The sequence below is a fragment of the Engraulis encrasicolus genome, chromosome 19, assembly GCF_034702125.1.
Source record: "Engraulis encrasicolus isolate BLACKSEA-1 chromosome 19, IST_EnEncr_1.0, whole genome shotgun sequence".
Taxonomy (NCBI): domain Eukaryota; kingdom Metazoa; phylum Chordata; class Actinopteri; order Clupeiformes; family Engraulidae; genus Engraulis; species Engraulis encrasicolus.
In genome coordinates, this window is record NC_085875.1 from 33196816 (window position 1) to 33211815 (window position 15000).

The 15000-nt window shown below is 45.1% G+C and overlaps 2 protein-coding genes across 2 annotated transcripts in view; both read left to right on the forward strand.

Annotated features, from left to right (window-relative positions):
- Positions 1 to 3158, forward strand: part of creb3l3b (cAMP responsive element binding protein 3-like 3b) — a 26032-nt gene extending 22874 nt beyond the window's left edge. The window contains exons 10-11 of the mRNA XM_063184171.1: positions 763 to 850; positions 1486 to 3158. Of these exons, the coding sequence (XP_063040241.1) occupies positions 763 to 850; positions 1486 to 1826 (429 nt within the window). The 3' untranslated portion in view covers positions 1827 to 3158. The remainder of the gene's footprint in view (positions 1 to 762; positions 851 to 1485) is intronic.
- Positions 3159 to 14392: 11234 nt separating this feature from the next.
- The window catches only part of LOC134469847 (relaxin-3 receptor 1-like), a 6996-nt gene continuing 6388 nt past the window's right edge, over positions 14393 to 15000 (forward strand). The window contains exon 1 of the mRNA XM_063223874.1: positions 14393 to 14860. Coding sequence (XP_063079944.1) covers positions 14393 to 14860 — 468 coding nt within the window. The remainder of the gene's footprint in view (positions 14861 to 15000) is intronic.

A 15000-nucleotide genomic window follows, 5' to 3' on the forward strand; every position in this document is an offset into this window, starting at 1 on the left:
CCTGTGATACTCAGTAACAAATGAAGTACATATTCTATGAAGAGTCTTTTTGTTAGATTAGCTGTCACCACCTGGCAGCATCTGGCAGTCTCTTATCGTCTTCTCGGAACCATTGGAGAGCTTCTTCACACGCACGCACACACACATGCATGCATGCACACACACACACACACACAAGCACACACACAATAATTAGACATTAATTACACACATTAACTACCCCCTTCACTAAATGAGCGGTGTGATTACAGTTCACTCACACACACCTATGACGCATGCAGGCATATCACACGCAGGCACATGCTGTAAGCACACAGGCACGCACTAGTTGACTGACAGGCAGGCCCACTGTCACGCATTGCACATTAGACTACATGACACACCAGGCATCTCAATGAGGGAAAAAATATCTCAAAATTAAAAATTCATTCATTCACATACACACACTCACACCAACCTCCTCCTTCCACACACACACACGCACACACACACACACACACACACACACACACACACACACACACACACACACACACACACACACACACACACACACACACTGATAGGTACGCACTAACATCTCCTCGTGTACATGACTTTTATATGCAACCCCCGTAAAACAGATGCGTACCTGTGTTCATGCAAGTATTCATCTCTCTGTATCGTACATTACATATTAACATGCCCATTAACTCTCTCTCTCTCTCTCCCTCTCCCTCTCCCTCTCTCTCTCTCTCTCTCTCTCTCTCTCTCTCTCTCTAGGTGTTACTGCTGTCCTTCTCTCTGATCCTGTTCCCCAGCTTAAAGCCCCTGTCACGCAGCAGAGCCGCAGACGTCAGCTCAACCCACGGTCAGTACAGTACACAGAGAGAGAGAGAGAGAGAGAGAGAGAGAGAGAGAGAGAGAGAGAGAGGAGAGAGAGAGAGAGAGAGATCACCAATCACTAATAAATATACAAAATTCTCACAGACACAGTCAGAGGGACACACGGCTGCCTTTTCTACCTCAGTATCCGAACATTCTGCAGCATGGATTCAAATTTAAATTGTAACCAGTCTATTTCATCATGTCTGTAGCCTCCACCAGCCATGGAAAAGACTTAACTACTGTACCATAGCACTACACTACTTACACATTACGTTAACATTACATTTTACAAACAGAACAAAAGAGTAGGTTTGGATGTCTTGAAGTGTATGCTAAATGTGGTCTGTGGTGGTCATAAAAAAGATGAAACTGAAGATGAAATGAAACGGAAGTATCCAAGGCACTCTTTAATATAATGGATAAATCGTATTTGAGTCATTAAAAATGGCGTGTTTCAGCCATATGGCTTTCATCAGGGCAGAGTCGTTCAAGGAAGCATTATGTCTAGGTCGTTGCCATTCTGGTCTCACCAAATGTATAACAGGGGCCATGCCTTAAGGGTTTAACTGTAAAACACTTCTAATGGACTATTTTTTTTGTCATACCACCCTTCTACAGTTCACTCCCGGTCCCTGCGCTCGGTGGTGGAGGTACCTGCCTTCTCCCCTCCGCTCCCCCTGAAGGTAGAGTTGGGTGCTGCAGCCACCCTGCTACCGAAGGCTCCCTCTACAGCCAGGCTGTATGCCGACATGGACCTGGGCACACATGTTGCCGAGCGCAACCACAGTAACCTGGACAACCACCTGGTGCCCACCACTCACCCTGACCTCCACGCGCACCCACACGACCCAATCACCGGCCACCCTGACCACCACGCGCACCCCCACGACCCAATCACCGGCCACACGGGGCAGAGAGGCGGGGCCATCGCCTGGAGCGGCCATCATGACGACAAATAGAGATGGGGGAAGCAGAGACTAGACTACCTATGGCAACCTAGTCAAAGAATTTATTCTGCACAATGGGAGTCGAGCATGTACTGTCTGTCTGCCCTACCTGAAGTGAGTCGTATGTGTACTTCAGACTCTCAAGTGAAGGCGTTTGAGATGGTGGATTGAGGGGTAAAAAGTGAAATGGCCGGCACATTTACAATGTTTTTTCAACATTGTAGAACTATTAGAGATTGCGATTGCCTCACTGGGGAAAACAGGAGAGGTGACATGTAAATACACCATCTTAAATAGGGAAATAAAAGCATTCCTGAATCAAAAAGTACATTTGCCAAGTCTCTCAAGTGAAGGCTTTGTGACAGTGTATATTGAGAGATAAATTGTGAAATGCCCATCAGCTATAATGATAGCATTTACAAGACTTAAGTAGATTGTAGATCTACTTCAGATTGATATTACCTCAGGAGAGATGGCTTCTTCTAAATACACTGTTATAAATCAGGAAATAGGCCTTCCCGAATCAAAAATCAAAAGGTACATATGTGTATCTACGAGTCACATTGGGTAATAGATTGGATTCCCTCCATGGATATAGCAGAAGGACACTGTATTCTTTAGAGCTCGCCTGTTGCCACAGAAACATCTTTGCTAGCACTGGTGTCATGCTGGCCTGTGGTATTATATGGCATGTGGTCAGGGCACCTGACTGATTTCACAGGGCCTGGGACAAAGTCATTTGACAGGGCCCCCGCAACCAATACATACAATGTCATGAGGACCCAATTCTGGGCCCCTTCTTTCCCAGGGCCCGGGACAACTGACCACTTTGAACCCCCCTTGTCGGCTTCCCTGCATGTGGTTATCACAAAGGTCCAAAGATGATAGGTCTACTTGCTACCACACTAAAGCCCTTCGATGTCTACTACAGCCTTATGCAACTGTACAATGTGGAGAGGCTGATGTACAGTACGTACAGTGTATTTAACAAAGAAAACTCTCAGTATGATTGAGAACTCTGCGCCATCTGTCAACGTGTCAGGGAGATGTATGATCTCGCTGCAAATATGGCAGATATTTGAAGCTTTCAGATTAAGCGCCAGAACTTTGTGGAAAAAAAACCTCAGAGTACATGGTTGAAAACTTTGTAACTTTGGAGAATATAACTGGAGTACCTTATAAGCACTATTGGATTGAAAAGCCTGAAAACTTTGTTTAAAAATGTTTTGAGATATGTGGACTTTGTAAAAGAACTCTTTATAAAGAGGATGACTGACAACTCTGTATGATATGCCATTACTGTATATGCATGACTAAAAATTGTGTGAATTCTCAGAATTAAAAGAGAGCTGTATAATCTGTCAGACTGCAGTGTTTCATTTAAATGTGCAACAGCATGAGATAAGATGACTGGCATGACACAAACGCTCAATTGCAAAGTTCTGTATACGTTGAGACATCGGTGATGCTCAAAATGGATTGATCCTCTATCCTCAGTTTGAAATGAGATAGTGTACCTGGTCAGACTACCTTGAGAATCGAAACTTTGTGCATTATCACAGGTCGTATGGGTATGGGCACATCTGATTTGTCCCAATGATGACGGTTTAACCAGACACTTTCACAATAGAAACTTTGGGCACTTGATACTCATACCGAAAACAGTGGTTTCAGAGTGAGAGGTCCGCACGCTTAAAATCCTTTTTGTTTTATTTTATTATTTCATGGCCATGAAATAATAAAAGAAAACAAAAAGGATTTTAAGTGTGTGGACATCTCACTCTGAAACTACAGTCAGCCTTTGTCCTGCACCTTTTCCTGGGATGTGCACAATCTTTACCTTCAACCATACCGCAAACAGCAAAAGTGGCAAAAGTAGTAATGTAATGACAAATGAGCTCTGCATTAACCCCTTAGCACAGACTAAGAGGCCATGTTATAACCTTATTGTCACCAAAATTGTAATGGCTTGATGTCTTAATCTGTTACTCACAGTAATGTCATAGCGATGTTGTTAATATGATGTAGTTGAGTATTTTCAGCAAATAGTGAATAGGCCTGCCAGCGACCCCATCTACAGTAGAGTAGTACTCTAAGAGTAGAGTCAATAATTTATTGATCCAAGGGGGAAATGAAGGTGTCAAGAGTAAGTAAGTAAGATGCTATGCAGAAGTTTGATGAGCAGAAGCAGCAGCCTGTCAAGAGGGCCATACATGGAGTAAGGTGAAATTCAGTTCACTTCATGGTAATGATCAGTGAGGCAGTTTGGAGGAAACCAATCGGAATGTGTTGATCCCCCACATATACAAGCTGCTTAAATATTTCAGGTCACAGACGCAGGCGTGGGGTTGGGCCGGATATGGCCCACAGGACACTTGGATAGATGAGAGCCATGTCTGCCCCTCAGAATGCTCCTGGCTCTCCGTTTGGCTGAATGACAAATTGAGGCCAATCCCATCAACCTTTAATGTGTTAAACACGCACGCACGCACGCACGCACGCACGCACGCACGCACGCACGCACGCACGCACGCACGCATACAAACACACACACACACACACACACACACACACACACACACACACACACACACACACACACACACACCTCAGATGAACAATTACTTGCTGTTCATCCAGTGAGTGAGTGTGTGTGTGTGTGTGTGTGTGTGTGTGTGTGTGTGTGCACACTATTGATTTGATTCACACACACACACACACACACACACACACACACACACACACACACACACACACACACACACACACACACACACACACACACACACACACACACACACACCTCAGATGAACAATTACTTGCTGTTCATCCAGTGAGTGAGTGTGTGTGTGTGTGTGTGTGTGTGTGTGTGTGTGTGTGTGTGTGTGTGTGTGTGTGTGTGAGAGAGAGAGAGAGAGAGAGAGAGAGAGAGAGAGAGAGAGAGAGAGAGAGAGAGAGAGAGAGAGAGAGAGAGAGAGAGAGAGAGAGAGAGGGGAAGTGATAGAGCAAGAGAGAATGAGTGAGGAATCAAATAAACACACACACACACACACAAAGATATAAAGAGTATCATATCGTGCGCCCAGTTCTGTCAGTCAATCATAGACAACAATCTGTCATCCTCCTTAACCGTCTGTGCCTGTCCCTGACCCCCTCTGTCACACACACACACACACACACACACACACACACACACACACACACACACACACACACACACACACACACACACACACACACACACACATACACACACACACACACACACACACACACACGGACACGCGCACACACACACACACACATACACACACACACACACACACACACAGTGTTCATGGCTGTGGAGATGTTCTATTCCCTTCTCACACACACTAACATACACTGATCGATGGTCTGCTCCTGTCTGCTTATCTTTGTGCGATAGTGAGGGATGGAATGGATTTGACAGATTCATCTTAGCCTTTTATAAAATGCTGATATCCTCATGCACACACACACACACACACACACACACACACACACACACACACACACACACACACACACACACACACACACACACACACACACACACACACACACACACACACACACACGCACACACACAGGGCTATAGATGAACTTTTTTCCCCACTAGCCAATCCGGCTAGTAGATGATAAGTCTTAGCCACACACATATACTCACTACAGGTCAAAGCAGCTGGTAAGCTAGCAGAGGTGTCAATAGTAAAAGTAAAAGTACTTTTGTGGTGTAATTACAACACTGGCTCATGACGCTATTGCACCATTTACTCCATTGTACCTAATGAGGTAGCTAGACTGTGTTGTTACTGAAAACACTGAAAACCTAAGAAGGACCCACCACAAACTTGATCCAACCAGTGCAGAGTTAGCTGATCTTAAGACAAGTAGACAGGTCTACTGGTTACTCAGATAAGTTACTTGTGTTGGAAGGAAACTGTGTTTCTTTTTTTTACTTCTACTTTTACTTTTGACACCTCATTTTTTACTGTGTGTAACGGAGGCTAACTAGTAGATTTGGCGTGGAGCCTTAGTAAACCTCCCTCTCGAAGCGTCATATATATAGTATCGGTAGCGTTGGGTTATCAGACTAGCCCTTTAGTCTAGCGGTATTCTGCTGTGACTCCCATTGACGGGGTGGCGAGTTCGCGCTCCCAAGGGGGTCGCAGTGCGTAGTAATATGTTGAGTTACATGTGTATGGTAAGCTGTCCTGGATAATGCAGAAGATCCTTTGGGGTATTATGACGCACTGCACAAGCATATTTTTGAAAACTGAGATGCTTCCTTTCTTTTGTGACTTTCGACACAATTTGCTTGTAAACAGAGAAAACGACAAACTTAAATGGCTTCCACCTTCTCCTTTCACCACCAGCCTCAGGTTTAGCATGATCATTGTGCTCGGCAGCATATTTTGGAAAGCGGAGGGAAGGAGATATCTGTTTATCAAAATACCAGAAATCTAAATGTGTAAACAGGTCCCCAAAAGGGACAGCCACATGATGGTGCATAAGTGTGTAGAAGTAGATTCATTAAGTCCTCCAGTCCACCATGCTCATCTCCTTTGGTGAGGTGCTGAATAGCTGTATGGCCCTGGGGACAAAAAGGACTTCCGCAGTCTGTCCGTCCTTCGGGAGAACCCGTAGTGCGGTTGCGTGAGACTTAGAAAGTCCTTGAATTCTCTTGTGTGAAGTGCAACTTTATAGTTTATTCATTACAGTTCAACCCCTCTGACATCTTCACTGGTCCTACCCATACAGTACGTACTTGTGTTGTGTGTCTGTGTGTGTCTGTCTGTGTGTGTCTGTCTGTATGTGTGTGTGTGTGTGTGTGTGTGTGTGTGTGTGTGTGTGTGTGTGTGTGTGTGTGTGTGTGTGTTGTGAAATATCTATTCTAGCCACCTACTTTTTACTGCTACGAGTCTCAAGCCTATCAGAATAAAAACACTAATTGATACACCTGAGACATACAATACACACATTTTCACATTAATAAACAAACAACCTTCCCCAAATCCAGGACGTCATGCACTGAAGATGAGATGTGTCTGTAATATATATGGGACCTTCCTGCATAAATAAAATGTGCAGAGAGTGCACATATGCACACACTCATGTACACACACACACACACACACACACACACACACACACACACACACACACACACACACACACACACACACACACACACACACACACACACACACACACACACACTCACTGTATAGACTGGGCTGTAGAGAGTGTATGAGGTACACATGCACATGGGCGTGCATGCACGCATGCGTGCGCACGCACGAGCGCGCGCGCGCACACACACACACACACACACACACACACACACACACACACACACACACACACACAATTATTGTGAGAGAGTAGAAGGTGATTTGAGTGTGAACTAGATTGCCTGGAATCCCTGGCAAAATTCCATATTACTTGAAAAGAAAGGAGCAAAAAACTCCAATTTCATTACTATTGAAATGACACATAGTATCTACATAATCATTCATCAACACACGTGATACATCAGATAAGATCCTCTTGTAAAATGAAGAACTTTATTGCCTTTTGTGATCCAGGCATGAATTAAGGTTTCAATATGCCCTCAGATGGACATGAGAGCACCTACAGTGTGAGTGAGTGTGTTATAGAGAGAGAGAGAGAGTCACCCGCTCTCAAGTGGGTTTGGCTTGATTAGCATAGTGTGCAACTGGAGGAGACTCATCACACACACACACACACACACACACACACACACACACACACACACACACACACACACACACACACACACACACACACATAGACACCATAGGAGAAGTTCATGATGTTCCAGGTGTTGATCGTTGGGGGTTGTACAGTAGGTACAGTAGTTTATGAGCTGTGTTGGTCCATTGCGTCCCTCATTGAGACACCTGTGTTACCTGCTGTGCCAAATGCTATTAAAACGGTCTTGAGTGCTTGCTTTTTGAGTACTCCTGTTGTGTGAATTTATTGAGACATAATGAAGAGTTCAGATGCACAACCCTCTAAAAGCCATCGCAGCAATCTGTACATTTTCCATTTTTAAACAGCATTTCATTAGTTCACTCTCTGAAATTTGGATTAAGCATGTATGCATACATCTTCGTTCTCGCTGGAGAACGGACTTCTCGTGATCGTGGAGAGTGGCTGATCATCAAATTGCTTCACGGGGTCCGCAGGGACCACTGCACTCAAAAAGCTGAGATAGATTACGTAGCATATTGGTGCTGAAGTACTGCCACGGGCGAGAAATGTCTATGCAGCAAACATTCTCGAGCTCGGGAGTACGGGGCACCTCTGAGAACTCGGGCAGTATCTGCGTCCGCAGATATGTTTGAACTCTGAGTGGACACCCCCCGGCAGATGATGGTTGGAGAGCAAGGAGCAAGGTGAACTGGAAGGAAGCTAGGGCAAGACACCTGACGAATCGATCGAACAGCGGCGGAAGGGAGGCGAAAGGGGAGGTTGTGGGTGCGAGCGAGAAATACAATTTCTGACTGGAGACAGGTGAGCGTAGAATAAATGCTGTATAGTTAATTAAGGGGCGTTCCAAATTCCGGTGCATTGAAATTCCACCAAATGACGGCTTAGCAGAGAATGAGATGCAGCTGGTTAAACAGGCGTGCCTATCTTTTTGCGCCGAATTCAGGCGAATGACAGTTGAGTGGAGAACAGATTGCATGTGGTAAATTAGGCATGCCAAATTTCATTACGCTTCTCTTGAACTTTCGTTTTTAACAAAACGTGTGTTTTCTCCAAATTAATCTCAATCAGAGAACAACGTAAATATTAGTATCAAGTACAACAAAGTAAAGCCTTAAAAAACTAAGATTTTTAAGTTGACTACATTCTTAGAAATATAGCCCATTTTTTGAGTTGACTTTTATACTGTAGAGGATTTTGCATCCGAACCCTTCATACTTTATTTAACCCTCACACATGCATGCTTCTAGCCTGATTATCATCGACTTTCAAATCTCTTCAAGTCTTGGTCTGAGCATACCAATTAATATTTCCCCTCCTCCCTTAGTTTGCTAATGGTTGTTTGCTTCCCGACAAAGTGGGAGGAGTTCCCGATTTTTCGGGAGCTCAGAAACGATATTTGTATTGCTCTTGGCCTGACTAGAAGCAACGCTGAAGGTGTTGGGAGGGCACAGCCTGGCTAGCATGCTTCTCCTGATGCCTTTCCATCACTGTCCCGGTGTCCTCCCTCTCACACACACACACGCACACACACAAGCGCGCACACGCACGTACACACACACACACACACACACAAACACAAACACACACACACACACACACACACACACACACACACACACACACACACACACACACACACACACACACACACAAAGAACAAAGACACACACACGCACAATCACAGTGAAGCAGTGCACATCGTTGTGCACTCTTGATATGGCATGCCAAAGTTGTGGCATGACATTTCCAAATGTCAGACGACTGTGTTGTGTTTCTCTGGCATGTCTCGTCTGTCTTGTCACCCTTCTCCTCCTCTCCTCCTTCTTCATGATGCACCTGGAGCAGAGTGCAGGGCTGCTGTAGTCAGGCCGTGCCCTCCTAGTGACGCGACACCTTCAGCGTTGCTTCTAGTCAGGCAAAGAACAACACAAATAGGCCTATCGTTTCTGACAAAGGGGACAGTTGTCCCGGGCCCAGGGAGAGAGGGATCCCAGAATTGGGTCCTTATTACATTGTATGTATTGTGCTGGGGTGGTTTAACCCCTTTGTGCAGAGCCTTACTGTCACCAAAGTTGTCATGGCCATGGTCATGGTCTTAATCTGCTGTGAGGTCATAATGTATAGTTGAGTCTTTTCAGTTAAGAGTAAGTACCATTGGTGCCGCCTACCCTGTACCAGAGGACCAAAAGTCAGAATGAAAAGAAGAGAAACACCCAACCAAGAATCCAAGCGCTAGCAAGAACCCCATACCAACACCTAGGAACCCACCAGGGCTGAAAAGCGGATCTCTTCACTGCAGTAGCAGCACCTGTGAGGAGGAGCGCATAGTGCAGGTTGCTGGGATACGGTGATGGTCTACTAGGATATGATAATGGGTTTGCTGTGATGTGGTAATGTCAGCTGCTGTCATTCACAGAGTCAATGGTGCGTGCAATGGAGGCTTCTGATTGGCTGATGTCACGCTGCTTGAGCAGGCCCTGGCGTAAAAACACATCTAACGACCTCTTTAAAGGAAAGCTAGGGTTCATATGGAGAATTTTCACATGCAAAGCACAGAGCACGTACTCATGCGTGTGCAGAGGAGAAGGCCAGTTTATTTGTACAGTATTTCATACACAGAGGCAGTTCAATATAGCCTACTCCAAAAGCACAAAACAAGGACAGTTTTTTGCATTAATCCCCATGTTTTGCCAGAAGTAATTACTTAACCCTCCTGTTATCCTTGGGGTCTATTTGACCCCATTCAAAGTTTAACGTCTGAAAAATACATGAAGTACATAATTCTTTTGCTTCATCTTTGATGACTTTTGCTAAATATATGGGGTCAATGTGAAAAAAGTGAAATTTCCACAAAAATGTTTTCCCTAAGTGCTGTACACGTTTTGTTTACATCTGTGTTCATTGGGGTCAATTTGACCCCAAATTGTTTTAAATGTATTAAACATAAATGGAACAACCATATTTTGCTAATACATGTTCCAATCTGTCTAGATTATGTAAAATACATGAACATAAGTTATTTAGAACAGAACATTTTGCTTTATTTAGTGCTCTGATAACTAACAATATGTATGATGTGGACGAGGGGCAAAACTAATTCAAGGCAACTTTTGGGCAGTTGTTGCACATTTTCGCCTAGTCATGGATTAGTTTTGTGTGTGGGCTGTGTGTGGGGGTGCTAGGAGTTATCTAAAGGGCTTTTTATGTCTCTAACAGAGCAACAGTAAATATCTGAGGCATAAACCAGTGCAAAAGTTTTTGCTTCTACTGATTTTGTAGACAGTAGAAGCAGTAGAAGTGGCTGGGGTGAAAATGACCCCAAGGATCACAGATGTAACCTAAATCTGAGGATAACAGTAGGGTTAAGTTTCATCTGTATATAAGTTTCATTTAATTAAATCCAAGCAGTGAGAGACTGAGGGAAATATTCATTAGGTGACATGGGCACGTGTTGGGTGTCATCCATATGGTAATTTTCTGACTTGTTCACGCAGGGGCATAAAGTGGAATTATAATGCTTCAAGAATTGTCCCCTACACAGTAACACACACACACACACACACACACACACACACACACACACACACACACACACACAAAGAGGGAGAGAGAGAGAGTAACCCGTTTGATTTGCCACACACACAGCACAAAACCATGGATGCATGCTCTACACAAACACAAGACATCTCAATGTGCAAACACACACTTGAGCAGCAATACGACTTTTATTCATGCGTGCCATACAGAGACAGAGAGAGAGAGAGAGAGAGAGAGAGAGAGAGAGAGAGAGAGAGAGAGAGAGAGAGAGAGAGAGAGAGCATTTCCCTGCTTCTCTCGTGTAGACAGCTGGTATGTCAATCAGCAAGAAAGTGAATCGCCTTCCCCTTTCACATGAAAGCAGATACATTAGGGAGTTGATTTGGATTCTGATGAAGGTCTTCAGAAGGATGAAGGGCAGTCATGGGTAAGTGGTTAGGGCATCAGACTTGTATCCCAAAGGTTGCTGGTTCTACTCCCGACTTGCCAGGTTGGTGGGGGGAGTAATTAACCAGTGCTCTCCCCCATCCTCCTCATGAGGTACCCTGTGCATGGTACTGTCCCACTGCATTGCTCCCTTGGGGCGCCATTGAGGGCTGCCCCCTTGCACGGGTGAGGCATAAATGCAATTTCGTTGTGTGCAGTATTTACTCGTGTGCTGTGGAGTGCTGTGTCACAATGACAATGGGAGTTTCCCAATTGGACTTTCGGCTTTTGCTTTCCCTTAAGGTATTCAGCCGCAAGTGCATGAGGATGTGGGATGGGTGAGGAGCGAGAACCTGTTGCTGCTGGTGCTGGTTAAGATTAAAATCAGTCATACATTTTCACACCTTATTGAAGTTCCCTGAGAGCTGAGAGCCTATATTCATGCGTCTCATCTCACCTAAGGTGTCCATATTGCAGCACCATCCCTGCAGCCTGCCCTGCGTTAGCCATTCACATTTCGGATTCATTCTTGAAAAGTCATTCCATGAATTAATTCTGGAAAGAGAGTGCGTGCGCGTGTGCAGAATATTTTAGAATGGGGGAAAATAAGTAGGCTAGGCGTTGCTGGGTCGGTGGACAATGTTCCTTTGCTGTTGTTAACAGATGTAGGCCTAATACCTACATTAATATTTACCACTTTAAGTTGCCCACATTTTTTTCGCTTTAAGGTTCTTCTCACACAGCCAACATACATTTACCTCCGTCCTGCATGATGATTCATCTGGCTAAATCTTGTAGCCTAGTCTACAAACACCAGTCTTCGTTATTTAGGCTATATTCACTATAGAGATGTAGGCTACCCTAGGCTGAAAGCTCGTTTTAATTATCAAGGCTAAAAAAATAAGCTAAAATTGGCCTATGATAAACTTACAAACTTGATAGGCAATAAGGTTTTTCCTGACATCGGAATTTCAACGGTTTTCCATTAAATCAGGGGGAGGCTGAAGGCTCCTTCTTTGGGGAGGATGTTAATTACATTTCTGAATCTAGAACTCACCTATTCTATAGGCTATTTATTAGCTGTATGGCGTAGCCTAGTGGTATCACCCATGGGGAAGTGTTGTAGCTGTGTGCGCTGTGTATGAAGCTTGCACGTGCAGAGCGCGCGCTGGCTATAAAATCGCCGCCGCTTCTCTTCGAGCTCATTCGGGTGACAAGGCGAGGAACGGACTGCATTTCATTTAGAAGACGGCTTCATCCAAAACCATTCACAAAGGAGGACATGAGCAGCTAAAAATGTATGGAGTAATGCAAATTGCGTAGAGTAAAAAAAAAGTGTCACCACAGTGCAGGGAAGTTTCGTTGGCGAGTTATGAAGAAAACCACTCTCACAGAAGAAGTATTCTGCCTCGAATAAGTTGAAAGGTTACACGCGAAAGTGTGCGAAGATTACTGAGGACGGCTTCTCTGGACAGCTAGCCTTTGGAAGAAGGTATGGCTAGACTATTTATTAAAGAATATTCATCTTGTATCGTGCTATTTAACAAGTAGGCTATTGTATTGAACATGCACCACCAGTGTGTCACTATTTCACTTAACATAAATGTCTTTGTACTCCCACAGTCAGAATTTTGCATAGAGTAGCCTAAACATTTTCTGGCACAATTTATTGCCACATTGTCAAACACACACACACACACACACACACACACACACACACACACACACACACACACACACACACACACACACACACACACACACACACACACACACACACGTGGCTGCGCACACACTACTAGTCTGAAAGCACATATTTCACTGGCATGAAATATCACCGTTAGGAGACACTTCAAGGAGATGAAAGTAGACATGACAGAAAAATAAATATATAGACTATTAACTTAAATTGGCCTTGATCTCACAGAGGACAAAGAATGACAGATGAGGAATCATTTTTATCATAGAATCTATTCTCATTTCAATTCCTACTGAGGGGATAAACTTAAATAAAAACCTTGGCAATGAGATTGTACGAAGGCTACTCAAGATCAAATCAGGACATTGCAATGAAGTTCACAGACAGCTCTCATGGTCATGCTCACTCTTGAACAACAGATGAACAGATCATGTGTTTACATGTATTGTGTATTGGGAAAGCCTTAACACGGTGCGTGGGAAAATGGATTGTTGGAAAATTGGAAAACTGATGGAAAATGGATTTGACTGCCGTGACTAACTGTTGGTATGGACAACCTGTAAAGTGCTTGGTCTGTTGATCCTGGGCAGTGTACAACACGATGTGGGCTTAATATAGCCTATCTTCTCCAATAAACAGTTATACAGAGAGAGAGGGGGAGAGAGAGAGAGAGAGAGAGAGACAGAGACTGTGTACTCGATTGATAGCAATGTTGGCAGCGGGAGGATGCAGACTAGTCCAGCTGTTCCAGTTGTGAACCATATTGTCTGCACTGTGTGTGTGTGTGTGTGTGTGTGTGTGTGTGTGTGTGTGTGTGTGTGTGTATGTGTGTGTGTGTGTGTGTGTGTGTGTGTGTGTGTGTGTGTGTGTGTGTGTGTGTGTGTGTGTGTTACTCATGGCTCCTAATTACATACATTTTCCTACCTACATACATTTTCCTAATTGCATACTCTCTTCCTCTCACCTAATTGCTGTTGATGTGTGTGTGTGTGTGTGTGTGTGTGTGTGTGTGTGTGTGTGTGTGTGTGTGTGTGTGTGTGTGTGTGTGTGTGTGTGTGTGTGTGTGTGTGTGCGTGCGCATTTCATTCACAGGCAGGTGGCAATGTCCATGTTCTGAGAAGAACCGGAGAGCAGGGAGCAGTGCGTGCCGGTGCCATGGCAGGGAACAACAGCTCGGTGCTGGGTCTGGGATGGGGCTGGATGGGGCTGGCAGAAGGCTCCGGTGGCGGTGGTGGTGGTGGTGGAGGGGGGTCCGGGGGCGGTGTGTGCGGAGTGGCCCTGGAAGAGGCCCTGGAGACGGGCAACCTGTCGCTGCGCTGCTGGCTGCAGCTCCTCTCCCAGGAGAGCTCCGGGGAGCTGGCGAGCGGTGGGGTCGGAGGTCTTCTAGGGGTGCGGGTGGTGGTGGCGCTGGTCTACCTGGTGGTGTGTGCCCTGGGGCTCGTGGGTAATCTGCTGGCGCTTTACCTGCTGCGCTCGCGCCACCGCCTCAAGCACTCGGCCATCGACTGCTTCGTGATGGCGCTGGCCGTCACCGACCTGCAGTTCGTGCTGACGCTGCCCTTCTGGGCCGTGGACACCGCGCTCGACTTCCGCTGGCCCTTCGGACGCTTCATGTGCAAACTGGTGAGCTGCGTTGAAAATGACCATTTATTTATTTATCTATTTTTTTTTAAATTAATTTTTGGGGCCTTCCGGCCTTTATTATTACAGGACAGTGGAGAACGGACAGGCAATGATTGGGAGAGAGAGATGGGGGAGGGCCG